This window comes from Lycorma delicatula, chromosome 11, assembly GCF_047948215.1.
Source record: "Lycorma delicatula isolate Av1 chromosome 11, ASM4794821v1, whole genome shotgun sequence".
NCBI classification, from domain to species: Eukaryota; Metazoa; Arthropoda; class Insecta; order Hemiptera; family Fulgoridae; genus Lycorma; species Lycorma delicatula.
The window spans coordinates 24,626,492-24,652,685 of NC_134465.1; the positions used below are offsets into that span (position 1 = coordinate 24,626,492).

Genomic DNA, 26,194 nt, shown 5'->3' on the forward strand with positions numbered 1-26,194 from the left:
GAATGTGAAAATAGGAAGAGAAAAGATTATGGAGGTAGAAGAATTTTGTTATTTGGGAAGTAGAATTACTAAAGATGGACGAAGCAGGAGCGATATAAAATGCCGAATAGCACAAGCGAAACGACCCTTCAGTAAGTAATATAATTTGTTTACATCAAAAATTAATTTAAAGGTCAGGAAAAGATTTTTGAAAGTGTATGTTTGGAGTGTCGCTTTATATGGAAGTGAAACTTGGACGATCGGAGTATCTTAGAAGAAAAGATTAGAAGCTTTTGAAATGCGGTGCAATAGGAGAATGTTAAAAAACAGAAGGGTGGATAAAGTGACAAATGAAGAGGTATTGCGGCAAATAGATGAAGAAAGAAGCATTTGGAAAAATATAGTTAAAAGAAGAGACAGACTTATAGGCCACATACTAAGGCATCCTGGAATAGTCGCTTTAATATTGGAAGGAGAGGTAGAAGGGAAAAATTGTGTAGGCAGGCCACGTTTGGAATATGTAAAGCAAATTGTTAGGGATGTAGGATGTGGAGGGTATACTGAAATGAAAGGACTAGCACTAGATAGGGAATCTTGGAGAGCTGCATCAAACCAGTCAAATGACTGAAGACAAAAAAAAAAAATTCTTTTATCAGTTTATCTTTTTTTTAATTTCAAACTTACGGTTTTTTCTCATTCCAATTATGATAATTTCTTTCAACGATTTAGTAAATTAGATAAATTTATCAAAATGAAAATTTTATCTTGAACCCTAATTATTAATTTAGTTTTTTTTTGTCAGTATATTGAAAATATATTACTTGTACAATAAATATATACTCGTATATTAGGTGCTCAATTTGGTCGCCAAAGTGTATTGCGGCGAGCACACACATATTGGTCAACGAGTTCCAATTTTTCCCGTTGGCGTATGGTCGATAACCCTGGTGATGTGAAGTAATATTACATTATTACACTACAGAAATTACACATTTCTCTAAGCGAAATTATTTCACAATAACCTAGTTGGAATAAATAAAATTTTACCTTAATTTAAAATTTGTCGTCTATCAACAAACAGTGTGAAGAAACATTTACCGTTTTTGTTGTAGAAAGAGCATTCTACTGACTTAACTAATTAAAAAATATAATAATAATAATAAAAATAACGGTAATAATAATACGATAGGAAAATGGAAACTCATGTACATTATGATATTAATAAAAAATTAGTAATTTACCATAACAATTATATTATTTTTTCATTCATTAAACAAAAATAAAATTCAAACAAATAATTTACATGCAATAAATTTATTAATTAGTCGTTAGTTAAATTTGCATTATAAAAATTATTTTAACATGTTCCTACGATGTGAATTTAGCCATAATACGTAAAAAAAAATAAATTCTAATAAGTAAATGTAAAAAAATTATCAATAGTTATTTAATTGTGGATAAGTTGTGTAATAAATAAGAGGAACTTAAATTGTTTAGGTTACGCACTAAACTTCAGTTTATGAAGCAAATACAAATCTATTCATATTTAGAATCAACATTTTCCTTTATTTCACATATTTTTTTTATTTTAGATTGCTGTCTAAAATCTTGCAATTAATTTTTTTTTTTTGGAAATCAACTATTCAATTTTACAAGGTGATTGTGGGATTTTTATATTTAAACCAATTTAAATTATTTATTTTTTTTTACTTTAAGGATCATTAACATTTATAAAAATATCATTTATATAAAAATAGCAGACGTTAGGAAAATTATTCATACTTAAATTTAACTATTAAATTATACATATTTTAAAGATAACTTCATTTAGAAGTAGTTTCTCCATTCCTTACCACAGTAACAAGATTTCCTGTAAATGCGAAAAAAAATAAAGCAAATAAACAAACAGAAAATAAAAATTAAACGTAAAATAAAACTTATAAAAAGAAATTTAAAAAAATACATTCACAAAAATAAAATCAATCTAAAAAAATTAAAAAAGTAAATCAAAATTACAATGAAATTGTAAACCGGATGATAAGAGAGTCTCGTAGATATCATTTCTTCTGTTCAAAAGGAAAAATTTCTCTAATATAAATAAAACTGTTTTTAACAAAACGATACTGATATCAAAAAAGGTTTTGATATCACGTTTGACGTTTTGTTAGTTTATTTTTTTATTTTTTATTTTTTTTTATGTATTACTGACTGTTAATTTATGGATTTACAATTAAAAAGGAATTTTTTTGTTGATAGTCATCATACACTTCATACTATATTTTTACTTTTTTAATAAAACTAGTATAATGACCTTTACGTTTCGAAAATCCGTGATGTAATATTACAGTTATTGCTGAAGTATATTGCAGTTATAATTCGATTTTACCAATCAAATTTATTTGTATTTTATTTATTCATTTTTTAATAAAACTAATATAATATCTTTTAAACTAATACTTTCATTTTTTTTTAAGAAGTGATGGGAATTAAAAAAATTGTTTCGTCTTCAGTACTTTCATTTGCATAAAAACAATTACTATTAAAACAAGCTGTACTATATTTTCTTTTAAATTTTATTAATTCAAGTACATTATCAAGTTTTTGTACGCTACCTAGTACTATCAAGTACTGCTATCTAGCGGCGCGATTCGTAAAGGTACATTAATAAAAATGAATAAAATTACATATTCGAGTGCCGCGGTTCATCAAATGGAAAAAAAATATTGTCTAACAAAATTCATATTTTTTAAAATTATTTTTTATTACTAATTTAATCGAACTGATATATAATATTTTCACGCTTTTTTCCTCCACTTTCATTTCACTGTTAGGTTAGGTCGTCTTTAGAACTGTAAACGTAGTTCATTGACTTCGTCGCCTCTTATCGACGAAGTTCTAACGAACTTGTTCTTCTGTAATGGAAATGTGTATCAAATTACAATTAGCCAATAATAGACTAAACCAGCTAGACACTATATCACAATTTTTTTGATTAATTCTTTTTTCATAGTTTGTTTATAGTAGTATCAGCGATAACAGTCATTAGCGACTAAAATAAAATTTAGTTATCGTAAATAATTAGGCAATAAACACCAAACATTTGATAAAAAAATGGTACACGAATAAGAAATGGGTAAAAAAATATTGGATCATGAACATTAGACTATTTTCACTGGACACGCAGAACTCCGTAGAAATTTCACGTAAATATATCCGGTAAATTAAGTTTTTCATACCACTATCACAGAAACCGCAACAGTCGTTTGATGTATTTCTTCAGGTTGAGTAAACCTCACATCTGAACACAGATTTAATTATAGACGAATAGACACGGACATTGGGCATTCTATGACTAAGTGATTTACGGTACATTTTACATTACACGCCTCACAGCCGAGTTGGATGACTGTACAGCCAATTTGTCATCAAAATAGACTGTATTTGAAAATCCTTACCTACCGATTGATCTTTTGTCCGTGCGTTAGGGGTGATGAGGGAAGCTTAACTCCAGATTTGTAACATCCCCCTCCCATAGACTTTCGAAACACTCAAAAAGTTTTTGAAATGGGTTTTTCTCTGAATCTATGCATTTTAGAGAAAGGTTTTGCAAACAAAAATTGTAGAGGACATTCTCCTCTACAATTAATGTCTTTAAAGTTATGTCGTATAATTTGAAATTGAAATACTAGGTGGCGCTGAAGTTGTAAAAAACGTGTTTCTTCGTTTTTTTCACCGGAAATAATTGTTTTTCGTCTGTATTGCATTTGGGAAAGTTATTAATCTAAAAAAAATATTTTCAAAATTTCAAAAATCTATGGGAGGAGGATGTTATAAATCTGGAGTTAAGCTTCCCTCATCACTCCTAACATATGAAAAAAACATCAATCGGGAGGAAGGATTTTCAAATAAAAATACAAATTGACTGTACTATTTCTCGAAAATATTCTCCCGGATTAGAACTTATTTAACTGAGTACGTAGTTTGACACGGATTATCTTCGTTAAGTCGCTCTCACATGTTAATTCTAATCGGAGGGCATTTGTTGCCGCTCTCTTGGCAGCCTCATTAGCGTGTCCGTTTCCAAGAATGTCGCAATGGCCCGGTACCCATACGAATACCACTGTCTTTTTTACACTAGAGGGGGTGCCATAAATAATTAGAATGATGGGTTAAGATCATCTGCAGCTCAACCTCTCATGTGCACTCATAGAACAGTTATTATCAGGAAGCTGTCGTCATTACGGGGCACCATAACACTCAAGGCACTGTAAATTGCGTAGGCCTCGCAAAAGAACAAAGAGGAATAGCATCGATGTTATTATTTTAAATTGTTAGGTAATGTTAAAATCAGTTAAAAAGTAAAAAAATTGTACTTGAATCCTACATAATCGTTGAAATTTATAGTTTTATTCATCTAATGGCTTTTATCTGACCAAAACATTTACTGCATTTACATTACAAGATTTTAGTCGCCCCAGGAATTTTCAAGCAAACTACGCACAATACAAAAATATGATTTAAACAAAAGTTACTCAGATTGGAGAGGAACACCTTATGTTAACCTTGTATTTGACCTTGAACTTGACCTTATTTCAAAGTTAAAACGATATTTTCAAATGCAGTGACCTACCTTTGATCCCACCAATGAAAATAACATAAAATTTTACATTGGAATATGCAGTCACTCATATGACCTTGGACCTTTTTTTAAGGTCATACAGATAACCATCAGCGATAGTGTTATACGAATTACACGTTTTTGAAGGTCATACAATATTCCTGGAATATCCATATTCTAGGCCATTTATTTTGGAAACTATGGGAAAGAGCATAAAATGACTTTACACTATATCTCATGGTTAGCCGTATAATCATCAAAAAAGGTCAAAGGTCATATGTGCGACTACATATTCTAATGTAACATTTTCTCATTTTTTCATTGGTGGTGCCACAAATAGGTAATTTCATTTCGAAAAAATCGTCTTAACAGCGAAATAACGATCAAGGTCAAGGTCAAAAAAAGTTTCTCTCCAATCTAAGTAACTTTTGTTTACGTAATTTTTTGTATTGTGCGTAGTTTACGAGAAAATCGCCTGAGACGATTAAAATGAACCACTCTGTATTTTCATTTTTATATTAACCAAAATAAATTCAGTAACTAACCTGTTTTATCGACTGGCTCAAACGTAAAATTATAATTCCCGTAAACATTGAAAAAATCTGCAAACTGGATTAAAAATCTTAAGAAAATAAAAATAATATTAAATATTACCTGATAAACAAATAGCTAATAGGAGGCACGATTACATAGAAATATTATACTGAAGAGAAAGATAAATTTCTATAAAAGAAAAAAGAAACTAAAAATGATTTTAAGTAAATTTTTAGCTAAGATTTAAGTTTGAGAGATCTCTGGAATATTTTTAAACGCAAAAGGGTAATACAAATTTACGACATATCTTTTGAATAGTTGTTTTGTCTAGAAAAACAAGTAATGAAGATACTGTAATGTTTATAAATAGAAAAATTATTAATTTCACTCAGATAAAATTACTAATCAAATTTATTATCAAAAAAGCGAATGTTATAAATACAAAAACTACTGAAATATAATTTTAATAACAGTGTAATTTGGAAGGTTCTAGGCATTAACGCTTCCAACTTTTCAAAAATTAAATAATAAATAATAAGTAACTATTTTATTGTAGAAGTAAAAACAATAATAAATCAAAAGAAAAAAGTCAAGAAAATTATTAGATATTTTCACTAATATTTAACCTTAGGTGACAATTTACCGATTCAAATTGAGGAAAAAATCTACTCAAGTTCAGCTGATTAAATTAATAATAAACCAACCTCCTCTCGTTTTCTTCGAAATAAAGTATTTTTACATTAAAGGTTATCAACCAACCAAATAACAGCAATCTCAATAACGGTTTTTTTTGTTTATGCTAAAAACAGCTGTACATTTATTTCAATAAGCTAAATAATACTGAAAATATTTTTAAATTAACATAGCACAGAAAATGGATTTCAAAAAAAAAAAAATACACAACGGTATTTAAAAGTATATTAAAATAAATAACATTAATCGAATGTATGTAATGTTAACTTTACGTACCTGTTTTAAATTTGTATCCATTCATATTGTAAAGTATGTAAGCTGTGTAAGTCGTGTTTTGGTAATCAGTATTTATATTTGATTGTGTTTTAAGCATCAAAAATGGTTCTTCATAAAACTAAGAAATAATAACACATTAAATTACTGAATTATAATAAAGTAATAAAAATAATTACAATAAAAGTAAAATCAATAGTCTGTACCTAAGGCTGTATTCTAAGTTCGTCGTACATAGTATTATTTCGTGAATAATTTGTAAGAGGCTGAAATTTCTCTGCATCGTTGTTGCTTATCCTGCTAGTCATCGCATACACAAACAAAGACTTGTCTTTGTCTGCCAATGGCTAGATTCCCAAAAAATTGACAATTCTGGCTCATATAATTTCTTTTTCTGTTTAGCCTCCGGAACCACCGTAAGATATTATTTCAGAGGATGAATGAAGATGATATGTTGTATGTAAATGAAGTGTAGTCGCACATTCTCAGGTCGACCATTCCTGAGATGTATGGTTAATTGAAACCCAACCACCAATAAATACGGGAATTCACGATCTATTATTCAAATCCGAATAAAAGTAACTGCCTTTGAACTATAGAATTCTCGACTTCAAAATCGGCTTATTTGCGATTACGAGTTAAACACTAGACCAGCCCCGTGGGCTCTGATTCATATACTACTAATGTGCGAGTATGACTTGACTTAATCTTAGAAAGTTTAAATGAAATGAAGTATTAAATAATAAATATACAACTAAATCGTTTAAATACTATTTAGTCCAACTTAATTACACTTTAAAAAAAATTATTACCTGGACTTTTATAAGTGGAAATGGTAAAGGGGCTTACATTAAAATTAAAAAATTAAATGCGTGAGCAGAAGTGGTGGAAAGGTGATTTGGGGGGGGGGGGTTAAAAAAAATGTTCCAATACAAAATTTGTAGATCATGTATAAATCTACAACTTTTGTAGAGGTCACTTTTAAAATAACCTCAATGTCTCCGAAAAAAATTCGAAAAATCTTTTCTTTTTTTTCGTTTTTTATTTTTCATTTCCGCAAAAATAATTTAATTTTGACGAAACTTGGTGAAAGTATTCTTTCTCTCTCTTAAATAACTACAAATTTTTTGACTTCAACTTTCGCCGGAAATCGCAATAATATAATTTTTCCCCCTCTTTTTTACCTCCCAAATCAACTCTTTACCACCACCGCTAAGGAATTTATTATTTTTTTTATGTTTATTATAAGCCCCTTCACCACTTCCACTTAAAAGTCCAAGTGACATTTTTTTCCTCTAAATGAGTTATTTCGATCGGACAAATTCTATTTAATAAAAAAGCATTAACAAAATTTCCTATAGTTACATAACAGCAAAGAATGGAATGAAATAATAACTGTTTATTTCTGTAAACTAATAAGAAATTTCGTCTCTGATAAAAAATACAATTTTTATAACAATTTAAAAAAAGTAAGTTTTGCAATAATATAACAAATGGAATAGATAATACGACGAGGAAAATATATTACGTCAGATGAAGAGTTGAAAAACAGAAGGAATCGCAAAGAACACGAAAGGATTTGAGGAGAAAGAATAGGTGCAACTAGGCAGAAGAGAAATCCCATAAAGATAACTTGGAATTGCAACCCCTGAAATTCTACACAAAAACGGTTCAGAGGGAGATTTTAAGTAGAAAAGACGGTACTGGTTGTAGTAGTTAAGGCCAGCAACAAATTTCTTTTTTTTTCTGTTTAGCCTTTGGGAATCACCGTCAGGTATTACTTCAGAGGATGAATAAGGATGATACGTATGAATGTAGATGGTAAATCTTGTACAGTCTCAGGTCGACCGTTCCTGAGGTGAGTGGTTAATTTAAATACAACCACAAAAGATCACCAGAATCCATGATCTACTATTAAAATCCGTATAAAAGTAACTGCCTTTTCTACGATTTAAACCTTAGAACTTTCGACTTCGAAATCAGTTGATTTGTGATGACGAGTCGACCACTAGACCAAACCCCGGTGGGTAATATAAGGGGACCTAGGTAGTCTAACAAAAGGTTGATAGCTTCCGTGGTCGCCTCAACAGTTTTGTATGCTGCCCCAGTATGGAATAGGACATGAGTACCAAAAGATGCCGAATGAAGCTGGATGACGTGCAACGAAAGTTGGTGCTGCTATCCACACAGTCTAGTTGGAGGCAGTTTTGGTGGTGGCTGGCCTGAAAACAGACACCAAGGGTGAAATCACACCCTGACTACATTCAAATCATCGTCAAGTGCTCCGGACTTCAAGTCGAGCCTTGTCACTATCTCCCGTCTGGGTAGCCCCAGACTTTAACACCACTGGCCTCTCTGTGTAGCCATTTATACAAATTTATATCGTTTCCAACTACGTGCGTTGGTTAAATTATAATTCTGTTTTTGAAATATGTATTAGAAAATTAGTTGTTAATTCTAAGATTTTATTTTATTATTTTTTTACAAATTAAAATTAAGTAATGCAAATGAAAGAATTCATTGATAAAAATACGTACCAAAGAATCATTGCAAACGTAAGTAGTTCTTGTAACAGGTACATCAGATAAATTGGTATCCCGTTCTGAATCATTATTAATTATAATAGTTTCAGATTGTGAAGGATATTCTAAACCATCGACATCGTCAGTTACGTTGCAACTGAAAAATAAATTTTTTGTTATAATACGGTTAAGCTGAGTATACGAGGTGAAATATATACAAAGTGTATCCATGACGTTCTACCAGACTTTCTTCACCTATTTCACTTATAAGAAGAATAATAAAAAATCTGATTTGGGCATCACATGACCACCTTTTACGTCTATTAAATTACATGTACTCATTTTTTTAATGAAAAATATATAACATTTTATTTCATTAATAATTTCTGATATTTTTTCATATATATATTATTATTATTGTTATTATTATTATTATTAAATTATTATTTATCGTAACAGACGAAGTCTGATTTGAACCGACGTGCCTTACCCTTCTAAGAACCATATATTTTATTAATTAAATTTTCATTTGGCTATAAATGTGGAACCAATGAAAATAAGTACCACTTATGATATATCGTTGAAATGCTTTCAATGCGGGCCGTTGAGAGCTTTTCAATAATAAGCTTAACATATAAGTAAATTTCAGTAATACACCCTTTATTACTGTTCAGATTCATTTGTTTTCTTTGTCCTCTTGTTTAAATATAAACATCTCTTGTCATATTTTTTCTTCTTATTTGTTAATAAATCTACTGGTCTTAACTATTATTAGAATTATGAATTGTATGCATTTGTCTCTTTTTTTAAATGTTTAAGAAATAATATTACTAAATTCTACATCTGTTCTTGCTAGACAGCATATTTAATATTAATTTAAAAATGTAAACTTAACTAATTGTATGAAAATATTGTAACATAATGTAATAATTAATTCAATGTAAATTTAAAGTAAATGAAGAAGTGCTTAACAATATTTGGTTATCCGGCAATTACTTAATGTATACAGTTTACATATCCAACGAATTACCCCGCGGGTGGAATTGTACAATTACTGCAGGTAAGAAAAACGATTAGCCCAAGTCCAAAATCCAAAAAAAAATTGGATTTTGAACTTCGGCTAATCGTTTTTGATTTGTGTGAGAACATATGTACGTACACACACTTATTCGCCGTGGCATACGTCACGTCGAAACTAGTCAAAATGGATTCAGGGAATGTCAAAATGGATATTTTCGTTGAAATCTGAAATTTTTCGCGATCACAATACTTTGTTTATTTTGTGCAAGCTTCATGTAAACATATGTACTACAATGCTTTATTTCAGAGTTACGGCTAGCGAAAAATTTCTTCGCTCGGTTTTCAGCTACACTGGTAAAATGAGATCGTACTGAAATTTTTCGGACGTTGATTATTCGGAAAAATTAGTCACCTCTTATGGCATTTGACCAGAACCACCGTATATGCAATATGTTCTTGAGAAATAAATTAGGATAAAAAAATCCTGTTTTTTTTTTTACGTTTGACATACAATAACTTTGTTATACGGATAATAAACAAATAAACCCAAAACAAAACTTTCCCTATAAGTTTTGTTTTGATTTAATTTCGAACAAGATGGTGTAAAATAAGTTAAAGCAAAGAAAAGTTTTTTTAAATATCTAGTCAGTACATTACCACATTTGTTAGAAAAATACTTTTTTAATGTAACCGAAAACTAAATTCTTTTTTGGTGACGTGAAAAATTTGTAAAATAAGATTTACTATCAAAATTCATGTTTTAAAATTAAAAAAAAAAACCACTGGAAATTACACAACAATTTCAAAATAAAAAATAAAAGTTACTTAATACATAATTCTTTTTATTTTGGAGGGCGAAAAACGCTTTCGCATCATCATCGTCGGGAATAAAATGGTTTCATAAAAAATTTAAATAAAAACTACAACTAGCCTAAAAAATTTAACAAAAATCTTCCAAGTAATTATACAGGTAAAATATAACTAAAAATAAACAAAATTTAACAAAGTCCGAGAGGGATGTAAGGATCCCTTCTCGGATAATAAAAGATTAAGAACTAACATAAAAACATTAATAAAAAATCTAAGATATTAAAAGTGAAATAAATTTTAAAACTAATATCATTAAAAACTTGCAATTTATATCAGAATCAGAATCTTAAAAATACGATAGAATTATTTAACAGAAGCATAAAAGTATAAAATAAAAACTAACAAAATCTGTATAAACATAAACAGAATTTAAAGAAGTCCCAGAAGGTTGTAAAGGTTCCTTTCTCGGATAACAAAATGAAAGACCAACACAAAACCGTAAAAATTAAAATAAAAATAAAACTACTTTTTCGAAACAAAATTTAAACGCAACAATATCAAATTTTATGTATAAAACCGATACGAAGCAAATATAAAACTACTTTTTCGAAACAAAATTTCATTATCATTGCCCAAGATTCGAATGATGTTTCTGGGTAATTTAAATTTAAGACGCAAGGATTGTATAACATATACAATCCACAAGTATGTGGTGCACAGTCAAGCGGCAGTTGCATCGTACGCATAGTGGTATATATCCTGCTGATATGAGCTACTCGTTTGTGACTGTGGTATGTCCTAACCGCAGCCGATGTAGGACCACTTCCTCAAGATGAAGTTTTCTGCATGAGGAGAGTTTTTACGGGAGTTTATCATCTGAGCCGTCCAATAACCTTGACACTTTGCTCGAAGAAACTGTTTATCAATAAAGTCAGAAGGAGTAACACGAGTGGCAAAGGGAGGTCGATTACATTTGTCTTTAACAGTGGAATCTGCACGTCCATTACCTGGAATTCCTACGTGGCTGTTGTTTTTTTTTTTTTAATGACAAACAATAATTATTTTAAATTTGGCAATAAGATAACAACTGAACAAAAATGCGCAATAATATTAGAATTTAAATCACTGTGTAAGATACACTAAGAATATTGAATAAGTTTTATCATTATCATAAACATCATCTACCGTGATTGTTCTTGTTCCATTCTTACTTCAGATGATGAGTTGAAGCTACTGATAATTTTCATGTTAACTTATCAGGTGATAAAATGATGTATTGCACTTGAATTCTGTTACTTCATCTTATAAAGATTATTGGCGTGTTTTTCAAAATGTTCGAGGGTATTAAAAAATAGTCTTACATATGTCTAGAATATCAAGGGTTGATATCAATTTTGGTAAATTGAAGTATCTGGTTAAAAATATTTTCATACGTTGAATCTTTCTTGCTACCCAAGCCTTTTTATATATGTCTTGGTTTTAAGCTGACACGTTCAAATAATGGACCGCTTTGTAGTCGGACAGTTTCAGTTTAAATATCCCAGAAAATCATATTTGGAGATTAATTTCTTTATGTAAAGCTGATTTTATTTATTCCTTTGGAGTTTTTTTGTTAATTTATGACATTCATATACTTGAATTAGTTTTATTTTAATTCTTTGAATTATAGTTTATATTAATATAAATGTGAAAATTCTGTAAATATTTGCACGCTTCTCGCCATCACATATCCTTAGGATTTTTTTTTCTATTTTACCGGGAGTGATGTAGACTGGCTCAATCTTTTATAAAATTACAAGTTTTTTACAAATAATCTTTGTGATGATAAACTCAGATAACATGTTTTTAAAACTCAAATACATGATAGTAGTTTCAAAGGAAAGGATATATAAAAAATGTTCAACGGTCGGTAATGTTCGTATAGTAATTTATTTTGTCGTTAGGACCGTAGGAGAAAATGACTGCGAACGAACACAGAATATTTTTCCTGTGTTGATTTTCATAATGTCAGTCTGTTATCAGAGTGAACGCGATTTTGGAAGGAAGTTTGTTGAAAATTCACCCGTTTGGCCCATTATTCGTATGTAGTGTTCTGATTTTAAAGCCACGTGATACATCTGTAAGCGAAAGTTAACTGGCCATCCAGTAGTACGATACAACTGTGACGCCTGAAAAGGTAGTTTCGGACGAAGTCCGAAGAAATCTACTACTGCAACACGGTATACAAGGTTAAATTTATAATAGGGGAGATCATCACCCTGTTTCCATTGAGTTGTCAGACGCTAACGGTATAGGTAACTACCAAAGAGCTTAATTGAGTGGGATGGCCTTGACAATAGTTAACAACCACCCGTCGTTTGTACTGACCAGCACGTTCGTTTGTGCTGGCCTCTACGTTTCCCCGACCTTACCACCTGTGACTTTTTTCTCTGGAGTTTTTCAAAACAACACATGTATCAGCACCCTTATCACCGACCATCTACGATCATTCTGTTTGCAGCACAGTGCTTTGTACAAGTACTTGTTTGAAAGGAATTGGACTACAGGCTAGATGTGTATCGTGTGTCACAGGGAACTTACATTGATCCTATATGATGCGATATTGTGAACTGAATGTTATACAAAGCTTTAGTTTACACAAATTATTTTGAGTTTTCTTTTCCAATGTAGCTACTTATATCTATGTATAAATGTCACATGTAAATATTACGTATTGTAATTTCACTGCATAACTTAATTATATATATAGTCACATAAAATTATTTATATATTTGAGTACAATAAAAACAGGGTTACGATCTGTAACAGTTACTTATGATAAATTACATTTTTAGCGTGTCAAAAATGTCAAGACTGACAGGGATTTGAACCCGGGACCTCCGGATGAAAGGTCGAGATGCTACTACTTTGCCACATCGGCAATAATAATAAACATTTTTCCAAAAAACCGAATAAAAACTATAAAAAAAGAATTAAAATCGTTGAAATCAGTACATCCAACTACGGATGGGAAAAATGGTGATTATTTAGTTTATATCACCTTCTAAAAGTTTTACAAATTAAAAAAAAAAATACTGTTAAAGAATACTATTATTTTTTTTGTTTATGTGGACATTTTTTTCAAGTCGCTATAAAAGAATATTGTTACTCACTTACCTTTTGTTTTTTATCGTTAATTATTATTACAAATCCAGTTTTTGATGATTTACAGAATCAACAAAATGTATAGAATTATTATTAATTTATTTTTGTTTTAATTTAAATAACTTCTATTATGATATACATTAAGGTTCTGACAAAATACTAATAATAAATACAAACATAAAATACACGTAAAAAAATATGAAAGAAATACTCACTTCCTAGGTAAACTAGTATCTCGTTTTAAGTAATGATTCCATTGACGATTTCCGGGAAAATTAGGATCTTGCCTAACAAAACATTTTACAATAAAATTTCTTAGTAAATTTAACAAGAAATTTTAATAATAAACAATGAATGAACAATTAGGCTATATCTATACTAAAGTTTAGATTTGACGGAAGTGCCGTAATTGATGATAAGGAATCTTGGCCTCATCTAATAATTTAGTCACACACTTTTTTCTCCAAATCCAAGAAGAGGAAGTTACGTATTAATATAATTTAAGATTAGATTACTTAAGCGGTTTTGTATCATTATAAAGGTTTATAATTTTACTAGCGTACTCAGTCGCGACTTCGCTCGGAATATAGATGTAGCTTCACTCGCAATGTTTTTTTTAATATAAACAATTTAAGATATAAAAAAATTGATTACACTCACAAATCTATATCTTCACATAAATAGAAAGGCTAAGACATTAAGTGAACAGCTAATTCCTCAGTCAACGCAGATACTAACAACTTTATTATCGTAAGAGAAAATCAAATACGCCTTACTGGGATGTAGGAATTTAATATTATCTAAATGAACATTCCAAGAGGTTGTATTGATCGTCAAACCGATAAAAACTTAGCTTTCATACACTGGTTAAAGTAATCCGGACTTGGTAACCAATGGCTTCTGATTACTTTTAAGGGGTTTATAAATGCAAACGTTATTTGTCCCTCCCCAATGTGTTGATAAGTTGACTTTACGAATATAATTTCGCAAGTTTGTTATTAATTGTACTTCCGTCTAAATATACATCGTGTAACTCACGCTGTAAACACTTATACAGATGTAAACTTTTCGAAATAGTTTGTAAAATTTTAGAAGTAATAATCCTCATAATCGAACAATAAATTATTTATAAACTATCGAAAGTGTATATTTCATTGAAAATCGTTCTGTATAATATCAAAGGATTTCCTTCTTTACGTTTTGATAATACTTGTGATAGTTAAGGATCATTAAAACCTATATCCATACTACTTGTAGGAAGACTATAGGAAGTCTTCGTACAAGACACCACCTTAAAATTTTATCAAATTTTAACGAAAACACTTGAAAATATTGATATAAATTACAATAATATTTTTACGTAGATTTCATAAGAAAGCTACCAATTGTAATGGGTACCATGATTCGACTTACGGAAAATTTCGATATATCTTCGCGGTTCAGATCCCCCATCCCCAAAACCACCGTCAATTCAAAAGTTTATATATATATTTCAATTTTTTTGTGGACACGTTAACTGCCGTAATTTTACGCTAATCACTTTATAAATTGATACATAAAATATAACGACCGAAAATCTCGTTCGAATTCGTCAATGAGCAAAATCAAACCATGGGGGTGGAAACGGGGGCGTTTTCAAAAAACAAAATTCGCTATAACTAAAATATCGAATTCGTTTAAAGTTCCTACTATTCCTTGGATAAGGATTTAAAACTTATACGAGTAAATTTTTTTGATATCATCAACCATTGGTCCAGGGAATCGAAAAAATGGGGTTTCGAAGACAAAAAATCATACCTCACGTAATAGGCACAGTATCGAATCGGTTTAAAGTGATCGATAGTCGTCGAAACATTACCTAAAACGTTTGTCTGAAACAATTTTTGATATGACCACCCCTTACGGAAAGGGATGACCAAAGTTTTGCCGGAATTGTAAGAATATGGGGTTTGTCGTATGCTAAACATGTGAAGCATTTTATCACGTACAAGCATTGTCGTATTGAGTAAATTTCAAGTTTTTCTTAACTTTAAAGTAAAAATATGTTTTATCCTCTACTTAGCATCGGTGAAATTTACTTCAGCCTTCAGGCGTGCGGAAGGGATTTTTTATTTTTCATTACGTTCGAATAACATAGTTTTTATGATAATAATATTGTTTTATAAAATTATTATAAAATATATTCTTATATCAGTAATATAATATGAAAATTCTATAAAATTATTGGTAATATTTGTTGAGCAAATATATATTGTTTTTTTATTGCAAATGACCGTTTAAATAAGTACTTGAATAGTTTAATGCGATGTACATATAATGAATCATGAGTATACGTTAGTAAATAATTTACATTTCATTAGTTTTTTTTTAAATTACGATTTCTATGTGATTACCTATGAAAATATAAAAATAAATTATGAAAAGAAATATATAATAAAAATATGATTAGACGTAAAATTAGTGACATGTTATTATGAAATAGTTAAAACTCTTTTAATACAGCCAGTGGCCGAACACCTTTTCCCTCATGATTTGAATTGAATAAAAACAACCTCAGAGGTGACAATTAATTTTTCATGTTTGCAAATTATTTATTCGTATTTCATTAACAGGTACGTTATTTCTTACGTAGTTTTATGTTTTAATATATGTTTATTATTCTTGTCGTCATATTGGTTTAAATACACGTTAAACGTTCTTTAATATCTGAATTAAATAAAACGAAAAATGAAAATAATAAATAGTATTCAAAAGTAATAAATAGATCCCTTCCTAGTGATAGCTACCAGTCGCTAATCGGAAGCACTAAGAATGTATTGAATACATTTTGCGTCATCCTATAGGATACAATGAAGATGATGAAAGTGGAGTTGGCAAATGATTACAGTCAAGTAGAGATACCCGGCAAGCGATTAGTCAAATCGACTATTATCTTCCCGCAGTTATTTATTTTAATATGATGAATTTCTAATATCATCGATTTCACACTGCAGATGGTTTAATTCACGGATTGTTTTTTCCGCTTGAGTAATATAGACTTAAATTCTTTCGCGGGAGTGTTTAAATGTTGGTCTGAGTAAGTCTCTAAAAGCTTTATGTTTTCTCTACGGATCGTTTTTAACTATCGATACGAATAATATGCCGACCGTTTCTGTATCTCATGTACATATCTGTATAAAAATTGTTTTTTCTTGAGATTTTATATATCACAAAAAAAAATGTGGCTAAATGAGGCGCAAAAATTATTAATATTAATTTTAATATATGTTTATAAAACTAAATATATTAATTATAATTACAAATACATTATACTTACATAAAGTTCATACTTCTGTAATGTTAATGCGACATTTCAATGCAGTTCACAAACCGAAAACAAAAAAAATTTGACTTATCAAAATAATCAAGAATTACATATTCTACAATTTTGTTATAGTTTGATCAAAAATATTACAATCGAGAAATAAATGACGTTATCTTGTAATATTTTACGTTAAAAGTTTGAATCCGTCTATTATCACTATACATATTAAAATACTGAAGTCAATTAATATTTCTATTAATTATCAATTTCGCATTTAAACTCCACACCTCTCACTTCATCGCCTCTCTCATTCAAACATACTTTGTAAAAAAAAAAGAAAACAAAATTACAATCATAAAACAGACATAATTTTTTTTCATATTATTAAAATAGTCACAATTTAATCAACTAAAATCCAGCCAGGTTGGTGTAATCCTACAGTAAGATAGATTTTAAAAAAAGAAAGTTTAATTTTTATTTAAAAAAAGCAAAAAATATTTTGATAACTGATAAAATAAAAAATCATATGTGTAAAAATGATATTAGTCCAACCAAATTACACTTAGAGAAAAAAAATTGTTACCGGGACTTTTATAGGTGGAAATGGTAAAGGGGCTTATAATAAACGTAAATAAATAAATGAGTGAGCGGAAGTGGCGGAGGGATGATGTGGGGGGCCTGGGGATTGAAAAAAATAATTCCAAAAGTTGAAAATCATGCAAAAATTTACAACTTTTGTAGAAGTAACTTTTTAACGTAACCTCAAAATTTCCGAGAAAAATTGCAAAAAAATCGCTTCTTTTTTCCGTTTTTTATTTTTCATTTACGCAAAAATAACTTAATTTTGACGAAACTTGGTGAAAGTATACCTTTCTGTCTATTAAATAACAACAAATTTTTTTGACGTCAACTTTTGCTGGAAATCGTAATAATACCATTTTTCACCACTTTTCAACCCCCCCCCCCCCCAAAATCAACCCATTACCGCCCTCACTCGCATTTATTTTTTTTACGTTTATTATAAGACCCTTTACCATTTCCACTAATAAAAATTCGGTTAACAATTTTTTTCCTCCCTTAATGAGTTGTTTCAATTGGTCTATATACAAAACGTTGTGAAAAACATGCGAAATGCAATATCAAACCACCCAAACTAAACAAAGAGATTTTTCGTAACTGTTATCTTTTTATCGCACTTGAAATTTACAATGAAATCTTTGTGGACTTTAAAAAATAAAAACAATTTTTTAAATCGACATTAAAAAATGTTTATTATAAAAAATAAGCTAATTTATTGAAAAATAAAATTCATTTTAAGTATAAATAAGGTATATTTTGAATGTAAATAACAAGGAATGATAAAGTCAAGAACATTAAAACGAATAAAGTAACTAAATACATATTCAGACGGAGCATAACGTCAACGTTCTGAGTAGACTGATGGGAGCCAAGTGGGGACCCAGAGCGGCTAAAAGAAAGCTTTTGATGATAGGAGCAAGTTCTATAGTGTTGTATGCAGTGCCTTTCTAGTTTTCGGCACTAAACAGCAAGACGAATGTGAAAATGATGACATCACTGCAGCGACGAATGAATTTAAGGATCGTGGCGGCCTACCGAACGGTGTCAGTGGATGCGGCGGGAGTCCTGGCCGGGTACCGCTGATCCAGTTAGGGGCTACCCAAATGAAACGGATATTTGAGGCCATGGACAGGGAAGATACCGCTAATCTCTTGCTACAAGAATAGCAAGAGAAGTGGAACGCCGCTAAAACTACATCGTGGACAAAGAAGCTTATTTCTGAGATAGGACCATGGCTGGGGAGAAAACACGGTCACGTGGGAGCTACTTGTCACAATTCCTCTTCAGTCATGGAGGATTTGGTGTATACTTACACAGGTTTAAAAGAAGGGAGCTCCCAAATTTTGTGTATAACGGTCAAGAGGACACTACCTGTCACACCCTTTATGAATGTACTCGTTGGGAGAATCTAAAATCCAAATGTAACATATCTCTTTCAAGAGATTACCTCGGAAACTACAAGGTATATGCTGAGAGGTAAAGAAGAATGGCTAGCAATAGTGAAATTCGTGGCTGACGTTATACGAGCAAAGGAAATGGATTACAAGAAGTGGGAGGAGTTACTTTAGGAAAAGAAAAAAAAAAGACGGAGACCCGGCTGTTGGGGCAGGACACGGGAACGGCATATCCGGGCCCGGTGTTCCTGGCCTTAGCGGTTAGAGGCAAGGCAAGATGAAAATAAGGAATAGATCCGGAAACGGTAAGCCGACCTGCTATGCTGCACGTACTGCCGGTGGATGTTGAGGCTCATTAGTACAGACCGGATTATATGCATTTGCATATTAAGCCCATTTTCACCGGTTATTGCATATTTTACTTAAAATCTAATGATGACGCATATTTTCGCTCTATTTACAATACTTGTCGGTAGGGTACCTACCGATAAAAATGAAGTCTACGTTGTAGACCCGACCAAACCTATTGGCCGCACGGTTCTTACAGCGCACTTAGTAGCCGCGCGTCATTTTTTTTGATAGGATAATATTACTATGAGGCAACTAAAACACAAACTCACGCGAGACAAGGACGGACGATACCGTTGTGCGTCGCACATACCTACTGCAGCACTCTTCTCACTAGACAATTAAATTACGCATTTTATTGTTGACGCGTTCATCGCATCAGTTTAGTAGTTTATTTGTTTGTGTAAAGTTTAATGTGTACCATGCCTCCCGAAAAAAAGTTTGTCTTCGTGGATAGCTGACTGTCCTAGAATATTTACATACAACGGAAATGTTTTATATTGTCGAGTGTGCGAGAAAAATATTTCGTGCACAATAAAGTTACAAATAAACCAGCATGTCAAGACACGTCAAATATCGCAGGATTACAAAAGAGGGGCACACGACAACAACTTGTAACAGCGGAAAGTAGCCGTGATTTTACTTCATTGTCAAAACTTTAAAAAGTTTTGACAATACTACATAATTTTGAGGTCTCTGTTTGAGGTGTAAAGACCTTTCACACAGGGGATTCTCAGTCAAACATAAGACGTACTGACTAACGTTGAAGGCTAACTACAAACGCGTTATACACCAGCCAATAGAGCTCAAAAAGGACTGAGTTTGTGACAAAATTGTTACCCGCAAACCAATTGAAGGATATTTTGAAGTAGGTTTCGTAGAACAAAACGTATGTTTTAAACTCGTAACTAAGTATAACAGTTGTTTAAACAACGTTTTTATGCAAAAATTTTTTTTTATTTATATTTTCTGCTTATAAAATGAAAACCGTTGGAACAATAAAAATACATTCATAAAATTTCGATACCAATAAAATGAAACTTATGCTTTATTACTGATGCATTTCCCACCGAGAAAATCCGAAAAATCTGTTAAAATGGTTATTTTTGTGAAAATTTCTAACTCGGCTGTTTTTTTCATTTAAAGCATCGGCCTTTGGGGAAAATATAGGTAATAACTTATAAAATATGAGTGCAGAAGCTGGATTCTATCAGATGCAAACTTTATGCACAACTCACAATCTAAATTTTTCATGCCTTTCCTTGCAACATTCGTTCTATCTAGTGCGATCACTTAAATGAAAATTTTAAGACAGATCCGGAAAGTATAAAAGCTAAACAACAACTCATTAATTTACTTGCACTCGTTTGAATGCCGTTGAATTAGTTTAAATGCACCTTTCTTTCTTTCTTTTTCCTGTTTAGCCTCCGGTAACTACCGTTTAGATAATTCTTCAGAGGATGAATGAGGATGATTTGTATGAGTGTAAATGAAGTGTAGTCTTGTACATTCTCAGTTCGACCATTCCTGAGACGTGTGGTTAATTGAAACCCAACCACCAAAGAACAACGGTATCCACGATCTAGTATTCAAATCCATGCAGTTTAAATGCACCTAAACCTCGACTGTTACATGCGAGCGCCCAGCGCGAGCCGAGCTAGATGGTAGTTGCTTGCAGATTTGTGTTTATTTCAATCGCTTTGGTTGTAGCTCTATACGACTTTAATATGCCTACCCCAAATCTACCTCTTATATTTGTAGGTTGATCACACATATAAATATTTTACTTTCTTTAACTGAAATTTACATTTTGGCTAAAAACGGTTTTCTTATGGACATATACAACGAGGATCCATATCATTTATCAAGAGCTGCTGTTCAAGAATGTTTGACAAACACATTCATTGATGTTACATTGCAAAAACGACTCGTTTCACTATTATTATGAAATAGTATTATTATTATAAATTACTGCATTCTTTAAACATCATATTTTTTATAGTTTTGGAAGAATTTTACAAAATCATAAAACCAACAAAAAAAAATATATTAAATATTTTCAACAATAATTTATATAAGGCCTTGTACAATAACCCGCATCACAGGTGAAGTGCAGCTGTTGCTGAAGTAAAACAGATGTTCGTTTTTCAATTCATTCATTAGAACTTTTAAAAACTATTGTATTGTTCTATTTAGGTACATTATAAGATATCAATACTATTTAGTTTCTTATGAAAATAAATACATTCTACTTTAATTATTATATGGATTTCTATATACTACTACTATGTATTTACTGCTTTAGATTACTTTATCTTCAATATTATTTTCTCTAAGAAAGTATTAAATTGCTATCCAAAAAAATACAATGAAATTGTAAACCGTACGGTAAGTCTCGCAGGTATCATTTCTTCCGCTAAAAAGAAAAGTTCTGTAATATAAATAAAACTGTTTTTAACAAAACTATATTGACATGAAAAAAGATAAGATACATTTTTATTAACAAAATCTGTTATGAATTTAGAATTTTCTTTAAAAAAAGGACATGTTAAATATGTGTAATAGATAATAGATATACAGTAGAAGATAATAAACAGTGTTTAAGCGTTCCTTATATTAAAATTTGTTGCAATATTCTTACCGGCCCGATTTCATTTATTAAACTACGAATAATCATAAGAACTGTATTATTTTTCTAAATGTCATATAAGTTACATAAATATATTTTATTAAAATTTATTCCCTTAAAAGAAACTAATTGAATTTAATTACCAATTGTTTTTTTGTTGATAGTCATATCATTTACTTCATGCCATATTTTTCCTTTTTTAATTAAACTATTATAATGACCTTTACGAATCGAATATCCGTGATGAAATATTGCACTTATTACTTTGTAAGTGTAACTCGATTTTTATAGTTTATATAGTAAATTTTAGTTTATTGATTTTTATAGTTATTTTACCAATTGAATTTACTTCTGTTTTATTTATTATTTTTTTAATAAAACTAGTATAATCTCTTGTAGATTAATAATTTTATTTTTTGAAAGAAGTGATGGCAATTAAAAAAATTGTTTCATTTACATAACAATATTTACCATTAAAACTAGCTGTACTATATTTTCTTTTAAATTTTATTATTTCAAGTACATTATCAAATTTTGTACGTTACCTAGTACTATCAAGTACTGCTATCTAGCGCCGCGATTCGTAAAGGTACATTAAAAAATGAATAAAATGACATATTCGAGTCCCACGGTTCATCAAATGGAATTAAAAAACCTTGTCTAACCAAATTCGTGATATTTTTTGAAAGTATTCTTTATTACAAATCTAATTGAACTGAAATATAATGTATTCACTTATTTCTTCTTTTTTCCCAATTTTCATTTCACTGTCGTTGACCTCGTCGCTGCTTACCGACGAAGTTCTAACGAACTCCGTGTTATAAATCTACGTATGTTTTTAGTAAATTTAATTAATATATACATGGAATTTTTTTAAAATTAATTAACTAATAGAATTAATAATTGTAATTAACATAAAATACAGTGATAATAAAAATTATTTTATTGCACTGACTGTTAAAAATATTTAGTTATTTATATTTTCTTTCGGGAATTGAATAAACAAAATTAATTATATAAATGAAATATATTTCTAGGATTAGCTTTTTCTGTTAGATACAATAATTTACAACGCTTTGATTTGAAAACGTCATATCGTCTTCATTATTGTTGTGAAACTGTAGTAAATCTCCAATAAAACAATTTATAAAATAAAAATGATACGAAATTTAAATACTAACGTCAATTTATTTTATCGGTAAAATTAGAAATTAGAAAATAGAGTATTTTTAAAATGCAATTAGCACTGGTCAGAAGATTTTGCATTAATCAGCAGCTTAAGTATATGTTGATTGAAAATTGTTTTTTATTCCTGAAAACACTGAAAAAATAATGAGGTAAAAGATCTTAAGTGTTCACCAATCAGCGTAAAGTTTAAAAATCATAATAGAATATACATATGGAAAAAGCCAGGTGATACTGCAAGGTATCAGATACATTATAGCATGGTTAAGCAAAGATTTAGAAATCGTCAAGGTTTACCTTGGAGCACATTGATAGCGATGAGAATTTATGGATAATGAAATGTAGGTTTGGGTTAAAAATCGTGAAGAAAAGGTGTCGGATGAATCGGTGGAATTTAGAAAAGTTTGAGGAAGAGAAGGTAAAGAAGATTTTTGAGGAGAACATTGAAAGAGGTCTGAGTAAAAAAGATAAGGTAGAAAATGTAGAAAAAGAATGGGAGAATATTAAAAAAGAAATTCTTAAATCGTCAGAAGCAAACTTAGGCAGAACAAACAGAACTGATAGAAAACCTCGGATTTCAGACTATGTATTGCAGCTGATGGATGAACGTAGAAAATATACGAATGGTAGTGATGAAGAAACTAAAAGGAACTATAGACAATTAAGAAATACTAAACATAAATGCTCAACAGGAAGTAAAAACTAGTAAAAGAAAAGTATTAAAGAAGTGGAAAGAGAAATGAACATTGGTAAAGTAGGCGGAGCATACAGGAAAGTTAACGAAAATTTTGGGGTACATAAATTAAAATCTAATAATGTGTTAAACAAAGATGGTTCACCGATTTATAATACGAAAGGCAAAGTCGATAGATGGGTGGAATATATAGAAGAGTTATATGGAGGAAATGAATTACAAAATGGTGTTATAGAGGAACAACAGGAAGTCAAAGAGGATGAAAGGGGAGAAACAATACTGAGATCTGAATTTAAGAGAGCATTAAAAGATTGTATGGCAGAAAGTCACCTGGAATAGACAGAGAATACCTGTAGAATTACTGCACAGTACAAGTGAGGAAACAATTGATAGATTACACAATCTGGTGTGTATTATTTACGAAAGTTCTGTCAGATTTCAAAAACAGTGTTATAGCCATAATACCAAACAAAGCAGGAGCAGGTAAATGTGAAGAATACCGAACAATTATCTTAACTAGCCATGCATCAAAAATCTTAACTAGAATTCTGTACAGAACAATTAAGAGGACAGTGGAAGAAGTGTTAGGAAAAGACCAAGTTTCAGGAAAAGTATGGCGACAAGGGAAGCAATTTTAGGCCTCAGATTAATAGTAGAAGGAAGATTAAAGAAAAACAAACCAACATACTTGGCGTTTATAGACCTAGAAAAGGCAAAGTCCTAGAAGACAAAAAAAAATCAGCGTAATTTTTTGACATGTTAAAGTATTCAACTAGTTTATTTATTAATTAGTACATCTAAAAAAAAAATAATATAAACACTAATTTTTACTTGCTTTTTAATAACTCACAATGGGTTTTTTTGTGTTAGTCCTCAAATCTTGCATCCTTAATTTAACATACCTCCTGTTATTTTCGACTGATGAAATTTTGCACTGTTACTAAGGTCGGTGACAATACAATATTCTACCATATTTGAAAATTTTTAAATTTCATTTAACTAATTATACTCATGCAGTGTATGATAATTTGATTAAAGTAAGAATAAAAATATAAAGCAAGTTTTTATACATTTTGAAAAAAAATTATAATATTATTAATTTTATTATAATTTATTTTACTAAACATATAAATCTGAGAATACTCACTTTTTAAATTGTTCATTCCAACCAGGATTTCCAGGAAAATAAGGGTCTTTTCTGCGGACATAAATATACATGATTAGAAAATAAGAACGAAAAAATTAATTTAAATAAATAATGTATGAACATGTAATTTCTGTTATAATAATAAAATTATTAATGAATGATATTATTAGAATTTTGCAAAAGGTTACAAAACCTTCCCAGCATTGCCGTGGATAGATACGTCATTAAGTTTAGTGCGTTTTAAAATATTAATTACTATTTTATTTCTATTCAAAATGGATCAATTAATTACGGATACAAATAGAAAACGATTTTGAATACCAATTTCCGTTAACGATTTTAGTAAAAATTTTTAGAAATCTGTTTTTACAATTACTCCTAGAGTTACCGACGCAATTTCAATTGCTAATAAAAGCTGAAATACAGCAGAAATTATTAAAGACAATTGCAAATTTGTGGTTTAATACAACAAAATCCACAGATTTTAAAATTTCAGTAAATATCTAGTTTAATCATTAAATTATTCCTTCTCTTTATTGATATTATTATAAAATTAATGTTTATTATATTTTCATTTTGATATTTATTTTATTACTATAACATTCAGATAAAGTATATTATATTACTTAATAATTAATCAGTAATTTTCTGGTAACAGATGAAATTAATCGGAAATAGTTGATGACAGTAACAGTTAGTTTATTTGATTTGAGTCGCTAATTATTCCTTTTCTTTGAGTAGCTCCCTGTGCGGAAAATCAATCACACCATTTTAAATTAAAAAACATTATTCGTCTAAATTCAATAATACACAAATCTTTAATGGATAAATCAATATGTCACTACGCCCTTAAAAAAAACAAACAAAACTATTTTCATTTAACTTTATATTATTTAGCAATAGAGTAATTTATCTTAATCGGCGTTTACAGCAATTAGATGTTAATTAATAATCTACTTTATAAAAATTTTAAATTATTTATTTTTTTATCTGTTTTTCACTATTTATTTTTTTATATAAACATTTATTATGTAAAGAAAGGATATTTCTTTCTGCAGTAATAAACATGTATTATTGCAAAAAGTTACAAGTAAACGGGGACAAAATTTGTAGAAAAATAATCTGATGTGGACACCACATGACTTCCTTGTACGCCTATTAAATTACTTATACACATTTTTAAAAGTACATAAATTTTATTTTACTAATAACTTCTGATTTTCTTTATATATATATTTTTTTTTATTGTTATTATTGAATTATAATTTATTGTAAATTGTTTTTTACGATCACAGGTTAATAATTATTAATAAATAAATAT

General features: G+C 29.8%; 1 protein-coding gene across 5 annotated transcripts in view; it reads right to left on the reverse strand.

Moving 5' to 3' along the window:
• Positions 1 to 623: 623 nt before the first annotated feature.
• The window catches only part of LOC142332013 (uncharacterized), a 63,325-nt gene continuing 37,754 nt past the window's right edge, over positions 624 to 26,194 (reverse strand). For all 5 annotated transcript variants that reach the window (XM_075378077.1, XM_075378080.1, XM_075378079.1 and 2 more), the window contains 6 exons: positions 24,874 to 24,924; positions 16,910 to 16,924; positions 13,809 to 13,880; positions 8,635 to 8,776; positions 6,101 to 6,218; positions 624 to 1,849 (listed from right to left, as the gene is read on the reverse strand). In XM_075378077.1, the coding sequence (XP_075234192.1) occupies positions 1,803 to 1,849; positions 6,101 to 6,218; positions 8,635 to 8,776; positions 13,809 to 13,880; positions 16,910 to 16,924; positions 24,874 to 24,924 (445 nt within the window). In that variant the 3' untranslated portion in view covers positions 624 to 1,802. The remainder of the gene's footprint in view (positions 1,850 to 6,100; positions 6,219 to 8,634; positions 8,777 to 13,808; positions 13,881 to 16,909; positions 16,925 to 24,873; positions 24,925 to 26,194) is intronic.